The following is a 14,854-nucleotide window of genomic DNA, read 5'->3' on the forward strand; positions in this document are numbered from 1 at the left end:
AGTGATGGTCCATAATTGAAATGCCAATTGTTTTCTGAAGTACGACATATTTTCTGAAGTACGACATGTTTTCTTGACATAATGTATCTAAGTTAAAACCAGCAGCTATGTACTCAAAATACTTAATGGTGAATACGCCACAATCACTATTATTTCGTTGTAGTGGAATGGAGTCGACAATGACAACTGGCCAAGGTTCCTTGTATGTCAATGATCCACCTCTCCTAGCAAAGAATCCAGTACTATCTAACAAATTTGGCACCAACTCTCGAATCGGCAGTAATATGTTTCTCATCTCTTCGGCACTTGTAAGTGACGGAAGCAAATCTCATACCTTGACTTGACAACTTACCAAATCCAAGCATAATAGAACCCAATGGTTGGCATAGACATTGAATGGAGAGTAAATGTAATCAACACTTGTCCAAGGATCTTGGAAGTCCTCTTTTGACCCGACAACATAGTCAACCAACCTATACTCTTCCTTCCAGTCAAACGGGCGATTCTCTTTAATACATTCTTTGTATTGGGGCCACTTCGCAACTAAAATGCGCTGCAAAGAAAAACATACAAACGCAAATATCAGACCAAAAGACAAATATCAAACACAAATACATACATAAAGTAACGTGACGATTCGAAATCATAAAAATTGTGTCTACAGTTGTGAAGTTTTGAGCAGAAGGTATCCCGACTGCCTTAATCTTGAAGCGAATGAAAAGAAAAAGTGCATCCAAATGCTAATAGAAACAAAAGTAAGCATTAAATGTATAGAACCATAACAATAAAAAAATTATAATGACATAAATAATAAGATAATCCCTTACCTCATCCGCCAACCACCGGCGACACATAAACAAGTATCTGAAAAATATCTTCGATTTTTTTCCATGAAAGGTTTCACGCACCTCATCGTCTGTACGCTTGTCTGTAATCGAAGCTCGAAGTCTATCTAAATCGACGTCTAAGTATTTTGTGCATGGGATCATAAACAATTGATTCACATTGAGAGGTAGTGGTGGTTAATGTCATAGACCATTTAGGTAGAGTTGTGAATGGGGTTGATAGGTAAACACTTGCACGCTCCTATGAGCGGGCCGAACGTGTGGTCGTTGAGTGGGAAATGGTTCTATCTCTGTAATGTCTGAATCAAAATGAGTACGAAGTTTTTTCCCACTGTCCTCAATTTCAACCTCATTATCAACGACATCTATTGGCTCCTCTAAACCAATCTCAACCTTCTTCTCCAACACGTCGATTGGCTTCTCTAACTCAATATTAAACCTCAACCAAGGAGGGGTACCAACGGTGTGAACATCTTCGTTGTCCTGTGGAAGCTCATAATGCATTAGTGTGGATAATGATAGAAATTAAACATCAATATTAACAAGAACATAGAACCAAACCTTCTTTTTAAGTTCAATGTGTTTCGCCCCATTACTTGTGTCATCCTCAACCAATTAGGGGTACCGTCTATGTCAACATCTTCAGTCTTAGCATTATCCACTTCTTCACTTTCTAGTGTATGATCTACTAGCCTTCAAACCCCTTGCGGTCTCCTTTGTCACCCTGTGGAACCTCAAAATGAATTAGTGTGGATAATAATAGAAAGTAAACATCAAGATTAGCGAGAACATGCAACTTAACGTATGAGTAATTACCAAATATGAAACAACTAACGTCAATACAATTAACAATTTGATTCCTAACCTTTCTTTGAAGTCCAATGTGCTTCAATATGGTTGACATCATGCCCTTCAATTCGTCAATATCTGATTTTATACTAGTAAGTTGCCCTTCAACAACCGCTACTCGATCTTTGAGATTTCGAATAGCCTTTTTCATCTTAGACTTCGACTTCTGTTTCTTACTCTTTTTGAAGTCACCTTCATCATTAACAACTTCTTTTCCTCTTTTTGAACCACCATTCTTCGACTGAACAATGGTAGATGAGCGAAGGTTTTCAAAAAGTTCACCTAAAGCAATTTTCAACTGCTCCTCTTCAGGTGTCATCTCAATAACCGCCTTAATTATCAACTACAAAGAGAAAAGGAAAATGTATTTAGGACAAAGAAATAAGCACAAAATCATTTGATCCTTAAGTTAGTTACTATTGCTTGCTACTTACTATTGGCGAGTCAAACACCTGGCTTATAGTTTGGGACTTTGATGATTGTTGGCACACCCACCTCAGCATTCGTGATATGACATCATCATTTACTTTATCTACACCACATCCAATGATGGTTGGTATAGACTCATATGCCCAAACCTATTCCACATTTGAAACAAGTTTATGAAGTGCCACGAGATATATATAGATATATAAAAAAGTGGTTTCACGATCGTTTAAATATAACTAAACGATCGTTTAAATATAACTAAACGATCGTTTAAAAACAACTAAACGATCGTTTAACATAACTAAACGATCGTTTAATTTTAAATGTATGCATAAGTTTTGAAGTAAGAAGTAATAAGTAGCATACCTGTAATGAATGCAGAAATCCATTGATAGTATATTTTTTTGCCTTAGTTGATTTCTTCTTTCCCTTGGCATATTGCTTGTCCAAGGCTCTTTTCAAGGCACTTAGCGTGCGTCAAAAACAACCCCACCCCAATCATAATTATTAAATGTATTCCAATCATCAGCAATATTGAAAAAACCAATGTCGACTTTGGTTCGCCTATCTTTTCCTAACAAAGATAGCTCTATAAAGTAGACTAAAGCTAATTTCACAATATCATCGTCATCACCTTCGTATTCCAAAAATATATCCTCTAAGTCGCTTACATAAATACACTCCTTGTCTTTGAAAAACTTCTCCAATAATCTACTATTTCCAACCAACTTAATAGACTCCTCTTTAGGACCCCATAGATTCATTATGATGTTAAACTCTCTCCTACCGAAAGTACAAGCAACGCCCCCTAGTAAGAAACTTATATAATCCTTTCCTTCATCTTCCACCTCCCTTAACAATAAGTAGTGGATGAGTGGCCCATTAAAGACAATATTTAGGTCCAAAAAGTGCCCAAACTTTGTTTTCCTAAATAAGGCTAATTGATCGGGTTTGAGTTTGGCCTTAATATTATGTTTTGTCTTTTCTAAATGAGACAAACAACTTACTAGGGCATAAAAATGATGGGAAGGATTAATCTTGTACACGGGTCCGTCGGTCGATGTTGATGTCATAATTGAAGCCTGAACAAAAAGGAACAAATTCAGAGTTAAAGAAGGGATCCAAAGAAAAAGGAGCAAAATGCCAATTATATTTAATTTCAATTCATTTCACTACCCATTTAACTTTCTAAGAACCTAAACCAAACTTTGACTAAACTAATTTCCAGCAAATAAGTCGATTCCAAAAAAGCCTAAACCAGACGGATGAAACTCACAACAAATACCTAAACCAAACATTTACAGCAAATAAATTCAAAATGGGTTAGAGATAAAACTCACTGAAATAAGAGAAAATGCTCAAAGTTGATTGAATGGTTCGAAAAAGAGAAGCGACGAAATGCACTGGAGGACCGACAAACGGCAAGCGACGAATAGTCGGAGTATCTTTGAAGAGCAGAGCGGAAAATTTCAAAAGCCAACAAAAGGAGATTTTTTTTTTACTTCAGGTGTTCTACGCGAAAGAGAAGGGAAAGCGAACATGGGAAGAGAGAAAGGAAAAAAGAGAGAGAAATTTAATGAAGGACATTTTTGTCCATTCACACCTAAATTGTTCTAAAACTTTTCATTTTGAAAAGTTATCCCAAAAGTCATTTAACCCTCCTCTTTTAACCTATTTTTGGCAATTTCCCTTGTAATTTCCCTTTCTCCTTTATTTTCTCCCTTGGTTCTTCTTCCTTCCTCTCTCTATTCTTTTTTTTTTCCTTTCTTCTTTTTCAACTTTAAATTTGTTAATTGAAACTCTAAATATCTATAATAAGAAAGTTATAATTCATCATCAAACACAATTCTTTTTTCTTTTGGATTAATCTTTAATAAGAAAGATTTTTCAAAAGGAATAAATTATCTTTCAGTTCAACTTCAATATTTGCGGAATATGAAAAAAGTCCGTTCAACAAATTTCGATATTCATTTATGTTTAACTAAGTAGATTTTTTTGTTTATTAAATTGTTCAGTCGAGTTTATTATTTTTATTGAAATCATTTTAATTTAAACCTAGAATTTACAATTCTTATCCATCTTATTCAAATATTTTAGTTTTAACTAATAAAGATCTTGATTTCTAAATAAATTATAGAAAATTATTTTTGATTTTATTGATTTTTATAAAAGCTAGTACTACCCTATTTTGTTTAAAAAATATTTTTGAAGTTACAATAATACTCATTAAATTCTTTTAAAAGTTAAAAATACTTACCGCTGTAATTGAAGAAAAATGTGTATTTTATGTAGACAAAAAAGGAATAATGAAAACTTAGATTATTATAGTTTACATCCCAAACACATTTTATAATAACACAGACTGTAGACTATAATAACACAGACTATAATAGTCTGCACTCGAAACGCATACCATAATAATCCTCATACTATTATAACACTCAGACTATTATAAGCCGCTCTGCCTCAAACCTCCCTAAAAGTACAAAAACAAAAGTAAACTAGAGAGAGAAGGAAACAGAGTGAGAGTGAAATGAACTTTTGCGTAAGTTTATTTTTGTAATTTCACAAAAACTTGACGTAAGCAAAGAATCTAAAAACTTAATTTTTTAAAAATCAGGACAAATTTCATTTCCTCAAAATTTGGGTCATTTCCTCCTATAATTTCAAACACGGTCACCTAAACAAATGAGAAAATTACATTATGGAGATTATAGTTAAATTTATTAAATAAACAACATAATTAACAAGATTAAATAAAATAACTTTAAAAAATATATGTATTGCAAAAAGAATAGTGAAAAAAATCACCCAAACACATATTATAATAACTCAGACTATAATAATCAGCATTCCAAACACAGACTATAATAACTCACAAACTATTATAACCAACTCACTTCACGCCCCAAATGCTCAATTATTGATTTCTTTTTCTTCTCTCAAAGCGTACGAAAGGCTAGATTGGGTATAAGCTGAAAATGGAGGATTGGAAAATATACATCTCCTTCATTAACTTTTTTTTTAAAAAAATTAAGCTTATAGACATTACTTCTACCTATAACTTTTTTTTTATTTTGTTATTTTTATTCTACTAATTATTCGAAAAGGGTAAAATTCACGTAAATATAACAAAAGTGCTACACATTTACGGCCCGTAATAACAATTTAAGAAAAGTCCATGAGCCAATTATTTTTTCATAAATTCCATATTTGTCCTTATTGAATTTTGATTATTGCAGGACGATTTTTCAGTTTTTTTTACTTCTTCTTTGCAATTTATTCTTTTCTTCTCCATAATATTAATTTCTTCATATTATTTCTTCTTCTTCATATTTTCACTTCTTGTATGCAATTTCTTCATTTCCTCTTCCAAGACTTTTTCGTTCTTCTTCATCTCCCATTTTCTCTCTCTTCTTGGTCCAAGATCTAAATGATATTGGTATAGGATCTAAACGATCGTGTACCAATATATAAATTAAACGATCAGTTGTCTATTCCAAATAGACAGAGATAGACCACTATCACTAATAGATTATTTAGCTTTGGTACAAGATCGCTTAGACTGGGTACAAGATCATTTAGATTTGGTACAAAATTGTTTAGGCTGAGTACAAGATCGTTTAAACTAGGTACAAGGGTACAAGATTGTTTAGGTTGGATACAAGGGTACAAGATCATTTAAATTTGGTATAAGATCGTTAGACTAGGTACAAGATCGTTTAGACTGGGTACAAAATCGTTTTTCACTCGTGTGTGATCGATTAATCGCGTGATTATTTTTGTTATTACATGTTGTGGGCTTTTTCCTTTTTCAAAATTGTTCTATACGGTGTAAATATTTTTGTGCTTTATACTATTTTTGAAAAAACCTTTAAAAAACCAAGCCAAATTTTGAAAATTCAAAAAGTAACTTTGAATTTTTTTTCCCTAGGAATTCAACCATTGTATTTAAGAAAGATGTAAATTAAAAAACAAAAAATAAAATGGTTATCAAATGAGATCATAATTATTTGGACATTTTTCTTAATTTTAATTTTTTTAGTTTTGCAATATGATTATTTATATGTTATTTTAAATTTAAATTTATTATTTTTAGTTCATTTGAAATTAGTTAGAATTTTACATCATATAAATTTTTTTACTAAATTATTCATTTAGGCTATCTTTAATATTTTACCACTACGACATTTATATAATAATATAATAAAGTTAAATTTGAATCAACATCATTTAAAACAAATGAATTGAATGAGATAATATTTCAAATCAAATTTTAACAACATATAATTAATGAAATCTATTTTATTATAGTTATTAATTTTGCAATGGGGTTTATGTGTATTTGATAATGTTTTATAATTAGTTTAATGAATTTTTTATTTTTTACCTATTTAATTTTATTTAAACTAAAAAAATAAGCCAAAATGTCAGGAAAAACAACGAAACGAGAAACAAAAAATGATTGTCAAACAAATTCCTGTTTCCGTTTTTTCTTTCAAAAAACAGAAAACGAGAATAATTATCAAACATAGTCCATTTCTTATTCTAAAAAAAGAAGAAACAAAGAATGAAAAACAGAAAACGAAAACGTTATCAAACGAGTCCTAAATGTCCAATTGAAAGCTATCTTTGGATAACACACAAAGATCTACATAAAACCCAACATGCAAACAAAGACAAATATTGAGCCTTATTAATCCACTAAATTAGTGTCAGTGGTTTATTTTTACCAAATACAAATACGTGTCTAAGGACCTAAAAACAGCACCATTTGTTTATTTTTCAAATGGAATTCCTTCTTGTTCTCTCATTTGTAAATTCCTCCTCCTTGTGTGTCTCAATAACAACATCAGAGAGAGGATAAGCCATACAATTAATTACCCACCCTTTGGCAATCTGATCATCATCAAGAAAGCTAATATTTGATTGATCCACCTTCCCTGAGATCAATTTCCCAGCACAAGAAGAACATGCTCCAGCTCTACATGAGTATGGAAGGTCCAGCCCTTCATCCTCCGCCACATTGAGAATGTAGTTGTCATCCGGACACTTTATCTCTTTCACTCCACTTGGTGTTATCAGCTTCACCTTGTATGTTGCCATCGCCGTCACTCGGCTCCCTCGCTTTTGCAACCCAAACAAGCACTCACCCACATTAGGCGCCGACCTTAACGTGGTGGTCAATAGCTGATATCGGAGGAAGGAAGTGGTCGTGATGGGGATGCTGGACATGTTGCTACTTGGAGTGGAATGGAGATATGGTGAAAGTGAGGCTTTTTATGGAAGAGAATGGTAGTGTGGAAAGTGAAAACAGAGCATGTGACTAACCCTATCTTTCAATGGCCAATGACACCTACGGCTATGAAAAACCATAAATTGGTTGACAAGTGTTGCTATAATTAGCGATGACACATTTGGAAATCTCACTTCTCAATATTGAGTAATTTTATTGCTCCATCTATATCTATACTATTTATAAAAGTAAAGATGGAAAGAAACTTTTTGTTCAATTTTTGTAAGGTTTTTCATTAGTATTTTAGTGACAATTTTGTCCTTTAAATACAAAAATATTGTGGAGTTAATTGATAAATTAAATTAATCTTTTTTAGTTATTTTATTAATAAAACGGTTGAGTGATGTGTAGGGTTTTATTTATTTATTTATTATTTTCTCCTTCCACTACTTTCTCTCTAAATGCAAGAAAATAGCTCTTTCTTATATTTAAAAAACTCACTTTCTCTCTAATTAATTATCTTATTAAAACGATTTTTTTTTTAGAAATAATACACTTCTAGTTTTACATTTCAAAAGTAGCACATTTGAGAAAAATTCGTAATTTTCTTTTTCTCAGTCAATCTTGGCCGAGTTCGGCATCGAGATTCTTCACAAATTTTAAAAAACTCTTTCAACGTACTTTCTTGATTCCTCTCGACCGAGTTTGGCACCGAGATTATTTATTTTTTAATTAAAAAAAGATTTATCGAATGATCAAAATACCCTTGAAAACTCGAACGTGCTCTTTTGACTGAGAACTATACAAGTTTGCTCCCAAACGAAGAATTGTCACTTAATTTAACTGTACTAACCTCATTAACTATATGTCGTCTTTTTAACTTGCCTTCTTAATCCAAAGATTTTATCTTCTGCACATCCCACAACTTTGGATTCGGAAAATGTCTACACATACAAACATACAAATTCGTTAGTTCTCACCTTGTCTTGGTGATTCACTACAAGAAATTTGACCTTTAATGTCGGTTTAAAACCGACATTAAAGGGCTTTAATGTCACTTGACAATCGACATCTTTGCGAGCGTTATTAAAGGCCTTTAATGTCGGTTGGACTTTAATGTCGGTTTAAAAACGACATTAAATGCCTCTTTAATGTCGGTTTAAAAACGGCATTAAAGGCCTTTAATGTCGGTTTTCAACTGACATCTTTGATAGTGTTATTGAAGCCCTTTAATGTCGGTTTGCCTTTAATGTCGGTTTTAAACCGACATCTTTGATAGTGTTATTGAAGCCCTTTAATGTCGATTGGGCTATGATGTCGTTTTAAAACCGACATTAAAGAGGCCAATAATGTCAGTTTAAAACCGACATCAAAGGCTTGTTTTTGTCCATTTTTAGAAATTTATATTTATTTAATTGTTGTATTATTGTCCATTTTTTATAAACCAACATTGAATCCAACAAGTGAAATTAACTACAAACTTGAAACTACAAGTCACATTCCGTAGGAAACCATATTATTCAAGTCTGATTCCACCAACAATGAAAATGCTATTAGCACTTGCACATAAATCCCATTCATATCTTAAAGCAAAAATAAATCCCATTCATATCTTAAAGCACATAAATCCCATATTATTCAAGTCTGATTCCACCAACAATGAAAACACGCTTGTAAAATTAACTGCAACCAAACAGAATTATATAAATTCAAAGATCACGACATTTTAAAGGTCTCGAAAATGCTTCTTCAAACAATTATTAATATTGGAAACATGCACCAAATGCAGCAAGGGCTTGACATTCCTCTTCCTGAACTGTAGCTCAAACCTTATCTAGAAACTTATCATCCTCCTCTAGTAGAAAATGACCTGGAAAAATATACAGTTATCTACATTCAATCAAGCACGACAAAAACAATTGTTATCTACATATAATATCGGAACGCTCAAAGAACACTATTGTACAAATATCTTAATGATATCAAATATCTAAATCAACCAAAAACACTCTAAATCTCTTTAGTGGTTATAGGTAAATGATATCATCAAAGAAATTAAAGATGTAAATGTTTTGAGAAGCAAAATCTATAAACACTTACCAACATACAAGACAGTTATGAAATTGCACCAGCTACTAATCACAGCACCAACCCACAAGCTTACTATGGCCTGGAAATACATTCACATTAAAGTATCCACAAAAAAGTCGTCCAGGTTAAGATGGTTGTCACAGACAGCTTTCTAGTAGAATCATAATCCAGAACTTTTTACCTTGAGGGCAATTTGACGAACTTGGCCATTTAAATCTAAGCTTCGTCCCAGAATCCTTTCCCAATACAACTGAACAATACCACCACAAATGTTGGTATCTCCGGCACCAGCAGCAACAGGTACACTTTGGCCACTCTCCACAGTATCTACTATATACACATAGAAAATCATTGCACCTACGAACTTCATAAAATTTGTTCTGATAGTTATAGCCAAAAGTATTACAAATAAAAACACAGTTATACTATAATTTAATTAAACAACATAATAAATGCATGTATAATAACCAATGTCATGGCAGACCTACACAATGGTGACAAAGAAAATCAACGGAAATGCAGGAATGACAAATCACACTTCAATCTCAACCATGCAGTCAGTCATTGCAATGTGACAGACCCTGAAGTTCATCCCAAGCTACTTAAAGAGACCTAGCAGCGCACTAGGCCTTAACAAGCAAGTACACAACGGGAGAAGAACTATAGGAGGGAGTTTGGAATGTTGAGTTGGTTTATTATAGTATGTAGGTTATAATAGTTTGTAGGTTATAATACCAACTTTTATTAAGTGTTTTAAAAAACAAAGTCAAAGCTTAAAAACTAAAATTGATAGTCTTTACAAACTTATTTTTGTTATTCGAATTTGGTTGAGAATTCAAATTCTAAATCATGTGAAAAAAAGTCATTAGGTAAAAACCAACAATTATAATTGTAAAAGAAACTAAATGATTATTGAATAAGACCTAAGAAATTTTCGATCCTAACTTAGAATTTGTTTCCATATACAAGCGTTGGGAATGAGGATACTTACCAAGGTTGAGAATCTTGAACAGAAGGTGAACTTTAAACTTCTACTTCCATCCATCTTAGCAAACTGAAGGTTAACAAAATGCTATAAATTTCAATGCACAACCAATTGACTCTGCAGTACGCCATAGCCTTGATGGTATATGCAGATGAGTTAGAGACAACAGCTGTCGAGTTGACTTACAATCACGGTGTGACACAACATTCCAAGGGAAATGGATATTCCCAGGTCAAAGGCTGAGAAATATAAAATAAATTTGGAAACAAAATAGAATTCCATTAAGCTCTTTAAGGAGGAAGCAAAGGACTGTATTCTTTGGAAATTTAAATTACATTCTCTAAATTCCATAAGATCGAGAACTTGCTCAGAAGAAGCAACAATCTCTTCTCGCAAACCAGCAACATAGATTCTGAAAAATTACTTGGTCCACAAATGCATATAAATAAACTATCTACTCCAAAACAATAAAAGGGAAAAAGAAATTTCATACCTTCTTCTTCTTCTTCTTCTTCTTCTTCAAGTTTTGTTTTGCAAACTGCAGCCAAAACAGCTGCTTCTTCTCCCATCCAATATATATTCCTCCAAATCTGCAAAGCCAGTAGCTAACAATCCCGCAAACCCAATCGACAGCATCCAAAAATCCCAAACAGAGTGGAAATGAAAATCCAGAATCTCGTAAAAAACTTAAAACAATTCCTTAAAGCCTGCAAATTCAAATGCTAAACTTCAAAAAACTAAGAAAATTCCTCAAAAAAACTAAGAAAATTCCTCAAACTTCAAAAATCCCAAAAAAACTTAATACAATTCCTCAAACTGTTGAGAATATGTGGTCCGATTGCCTTAAGAGTGAACTAAGAAAAAATAAGAAGTGATAATGTACATCTATAAGATATAAATGGCAACATTTTCGTATAGGGGTGAAAAACTACTCGACAATCAGCTTAAGTGAATTGATAAATGAAATTGGATGAGAAACTAGAAAACAATGCAAAACAGTTTGAGCTATATTGAATGAAAATAAATAAAAGTGGACGAACTTTTTAAGCTTAAATTTTGTTGAGAATCCCATACAAATTATTATCCAACAATTTACCATCTACAAACAAATTAAACAACATACCATAACGAAAGAAGCATCAAACAACGTATTATCTTTTTGGAGTTTCTATTTCTCATAAACTAACTTTGTTCTGCTTATTGCAACATCCCGGCTCATCCCACTTTATATGTGAGAAAAATTGTCAAACTAGAAGTGGAGAAAGACATCAACACTCAATAAAGAAAAAGAAAAGGGTTGGACTTAAAACAATTCTCCATAATTCACTTGAAGATTTCGCCACTTGGTACCTGGCCATCTAAGTGTATCTAAACTTCAAAAAAACCTAAATTCATCAAAACGAAAAAAAATAAAATAAAAGCATCAGAAAAACATCAATTCTGAATAACCGCCAGCGATTATCATCATCATCCAAAACAGAGAGTTAACGAGTAAAAATTAAGAAATCTAACCTCTAACACCTTTCTCGAAACCTGAAAATGAAAAATCTGATGAGAACAACTCGAGAATCAAAGGAAATGCGAGATGAAATCCAAGCCACGAACAAGAAAGCCACCAACTAAATTCGTAAGAACAACGGATCTGAGATCTGGGCGGTCGGAAACAGATTTCAGGTGTATAGAAAGTAGAATCAGATCGGAATACGACGAGGGGCGGATTAGTTAGGACCGAATTTGCTTGATGTCCAGTTTTATGAGAATTTGAGGAGGAAGATGGGGGTTTTGAGCTCTGATCAGGCGATGGAAGATGACCCATTGATGGCAGCAACGGTGAGACAGTATCGGAGTAGTCGGAGCCTCTGGAAGGCGGATTTCACGGCGGCGATGGTGAAGGTGGGGAATATGAAGGTTTTGACTGGAAGCCAAGGGGAGATTAGAAAGTGATGAGATTGAGAAAGGAAGAAAGGGAAGAAATGTTGAGAGAAAACCTTCTTTCGTAGGGTTTGGTAGAGAAGAAAGGAGAAAAGAGTAAAGTCTAGGGTTTGGTAGAGAAGAAAGGAGAAAAGAGTAAAGTAAGAGAGAGAAAAATTCAACTTTTTACAAAATTAAAAAAATAAAAAATAAAATAAAAAAGACCTTTAATGTCGGTTCTAAAAAACATGATGTTTAATATCGGTTTTAAACCGACATTAAAGATAAAGCTTTAATGTCGGTTTAAAACCGACATTAAACATCCGCCTTTTGAAAACCGACATTAAAGCTTATTTTTCATTTTTTCCACCCGACATTAAAGACCAGATTTCTTCTAGTGATTCTCCATCATATATTAATAAATTTATGATGGTTAAGTTGAATATATGGCACAAATTGATAATATAAGTTGAGATGGTTGTTGGTTGACCTGTTTGATTGACACTCCAATAAATAGCTAACACAAATATAATGTAGATTAGTTTAAATCTCCAAGAAACAAAAGCTTGTAAGCAAAATTATTCCATATATAATCCAAAGTCTGCAAAACACAAGTAATTAACAAATCACAATCAGTATTAATTTTGTGTTAAAACTCGGGGTTAATCTCAAGGCCAATTTGATCGAGAACATGACTTACCAATTGAACTGGGGTAGCATTGGTTCGAGATGCTTAAAAAACTCGTTCAACTTAATTTCTCGGTCCATCTCAACTAAGCACGACACCGAGATTGTGTGTTTTGTTAAATGACCTAGGGGGTGAGCATGATAGATCGAAAAATAGAGCCGACCGATCAAATTGAAGTTGATCGATCGAAAACGAAAGGGGTCGGTCGGGGTCGGTTTAAGAAAGTTTCAAATCGAAAATTTTCAGAAAGTATTTTGAAGTGTTAAACCGATCCAACCAACCGACCCTTACTCATTAATGTCAAGATTAGTTTGACGTTTTACTAATCGACTATGTTCGGTTCAAGATTGATTTTGTCAAAAAGCCGACTCCAACTGACTGATGATCATCCCTAAAATGACCAAAATACCCCCAAAAGTCCGAACATGGATATTATCATAAAAGCTTAAACCCTCACCACTTTGTTCATTTCGACAAAAACTAAATAAGATTACTCCCAAAATCGAACAAATTTCTCTGATTCTTGCTCCGCGAAATTTGAAGAAGGCTTCCAAGGGTATTTTTGGTTATTCAATAAATCCATTTAGTTTCAAATTAAAAAAAAAAAAGAAACAATCTAGGTGCTGAAATCGACTGAGATTGACCAAGAAAAACGAAGTTACGAATTTTTCGAAAGTATGATACTTTTGAAATGTAAAACCTAAAGTGCGCTATTTTTGTCCATTTCCTTATTAATGACACTTACACTAGACTTGTCATCCAGAGTCACTAAAATAGCAGCATGCAAGAACAAGAAAAAAGTTTTGTCCTCACAAAGAAAAGTTGGGAACAACTAATGGAATCTCCTAAAGACAGGATCTTCATTAGAGAAAATCCTTTGTTTGACAACTCTACTCCTACTTTTGATTTATTAGAGAAAGAATCCTACCTTGAATTATTGTCTATCATGATGGCAGATGTAACAGCTGAGGCAGCCATGATAGAGAAGGAGAGGAAAATAAATTTCCTAATGAAAGTTATCGAGGATCGAGATCATGAAATCGCTACCTTGAAAGATCATATGAAGGCTCGTGAAACTATTGAATCGTCTAAAACTCCTGCTGTCAAAGCTGACGATAAAGGAAAAGTTATGTTGCAAGAGAGCCAGATGCAACAATCCATCGCAGTCAACCTCACTGTCAGTCCAAGAGCTGTAGGATATGATCACAAACTCCATAAGAGCTCATTACGAAGGACAACCACAAACTTCCCTTATGTACTACATGTCATATACCACGAGAATCAATAACCTGCGAATGTTTATTGGGTAACAATTACAACCTCCAAAGTTCCAACAATTCGAGGGAAACGGCAATCCAGAGCAACATATTGCTCACTTTATTGAAACATGTGAGAACGATAGGACCGAAAGGAAACCAACTAGTCAGGCAGTTCGGTTGAAGTTTGAAAGAAAATGCCTTCAAGTGGTATACCAATCTAGAGCCGAAAGTAATTGACAGTTGGAAACGAATGGAAAAAGAGTTCCTCAACCGCTTCTATACACTAGACGTGTCGTCAGCATGATGGAGTTAACAAACACCAAACAACAGAAGGGAAAGCCAGTCATAGACTACATAAACCGATGGAGAGCTTAAAGCTTGGATTGCAAAGACAAGCTCACAGAAATGTCTGCAATGGAGATGTGTACCCAAGGCATGCATTGGAAACTTTCCTATATTTTGTAGGGAATAAAACCTCATACATTTGGAGAATTAGTAACTTGCGCCCGTGACATGGAGTTAAGCTTTGCTAATAGAGAAACTAAAGATTTCCAAATCTCT

General features: G+C 33.4%; 2 protein-coding genes across 2 annotated transcripts; both read right to left on the bottom strand.

Annotated features, from left to right (window-relative positions):
- Window positions 1-6,735: 6,735 nt before the first annotated feature.
- On the bottom strand, window positions 6,736-7,402 carry LOC103496218 (ferredoxin-like). Its single transcript, XM_008457993.3, has one exon. It carries the CDS (start codon window positions 7,356-7,358, stop codon window positions 6,909-6,911), a length of 450 nt encoding a protein of 149 aa, XP_008456215.1. The 5' UTR covers window positions 7,359-7,402; the 3' UTR covers window positions 6,736-6,908.
- A 1,538-nt stretch (window positions 7,403-8,940) lies between these two features.
- On the bottom strand, window positions 8,941-9,809 carry LOC127150085 (sister chromatid cohesion protein SCC2-like). Its single transcript, XM_051086919.1, has 3 exons — window positions 9,632-9,809; window positions 9,460-9,529; window positions 8,941-9,229 (listed from the first exon to the last, which is right to left on the bottom strand). Exons 1-3 carry the CDS (start codon window positions 9,800-9,802, stop codon window positions 9,183-9,185), a joined length of 288 nt encoding a protein of 95 aa, XP_050942876.1. The 5' UTR covers window positions 9,803-9,809; the 3' UTR covers window positions 8,941-9,182.
- Between the last annotated feature and the right edge of the window lie 5,045 nt (window positions 9,810-14,854).

Source organism: Cucumis melo, chromosome 6 (genome assembly GCF_025177605.1).
Source record: "Cucumis melo cultivar AY chromosome 6, USDA_Cmelo_AY_1.0, whole genome shotgun sequence".
NCBI lineage: Eukaryota > Viridiplantae > Streptophyta > Magnoliopsida > Cucurbitales > Cucurbitaceae > Cucumis > Cucumis melo.

Excerpts from the sequence above, each read along its gene's own strand:
- LOC103496218 (XM_008457993.3), bottom strand. The coding sequence starts at position 7,358 with ATGTCCAGCATCCCCATCACGACCACTTCCTTCCTCCGATATCAGCTA.
- LOC127150085 (XM_051086919.1), bottom strand. The coding sequence starts at position 9,802 with ATGATTTTCTATGTGTATATAGTAGATACTGTGGAGAGTGGCCAAAGT. Across the intron at positions 9,530-9,631 it reads TTCGTCAAATTGCCCTCAAG|GCCATAGTAAGCTTGTGGGT; the intron begins GTAAAAAGTTCT and ends ATGTATTTCCAG. Across the intron at positions 9,230-9,459 it reads CATAACTGTCTTGTATGTTG|GTCATTTTCTACTAGAGGAG; the intron begins GTAAGTGTTTAT and ends ATATTTTTCCAG.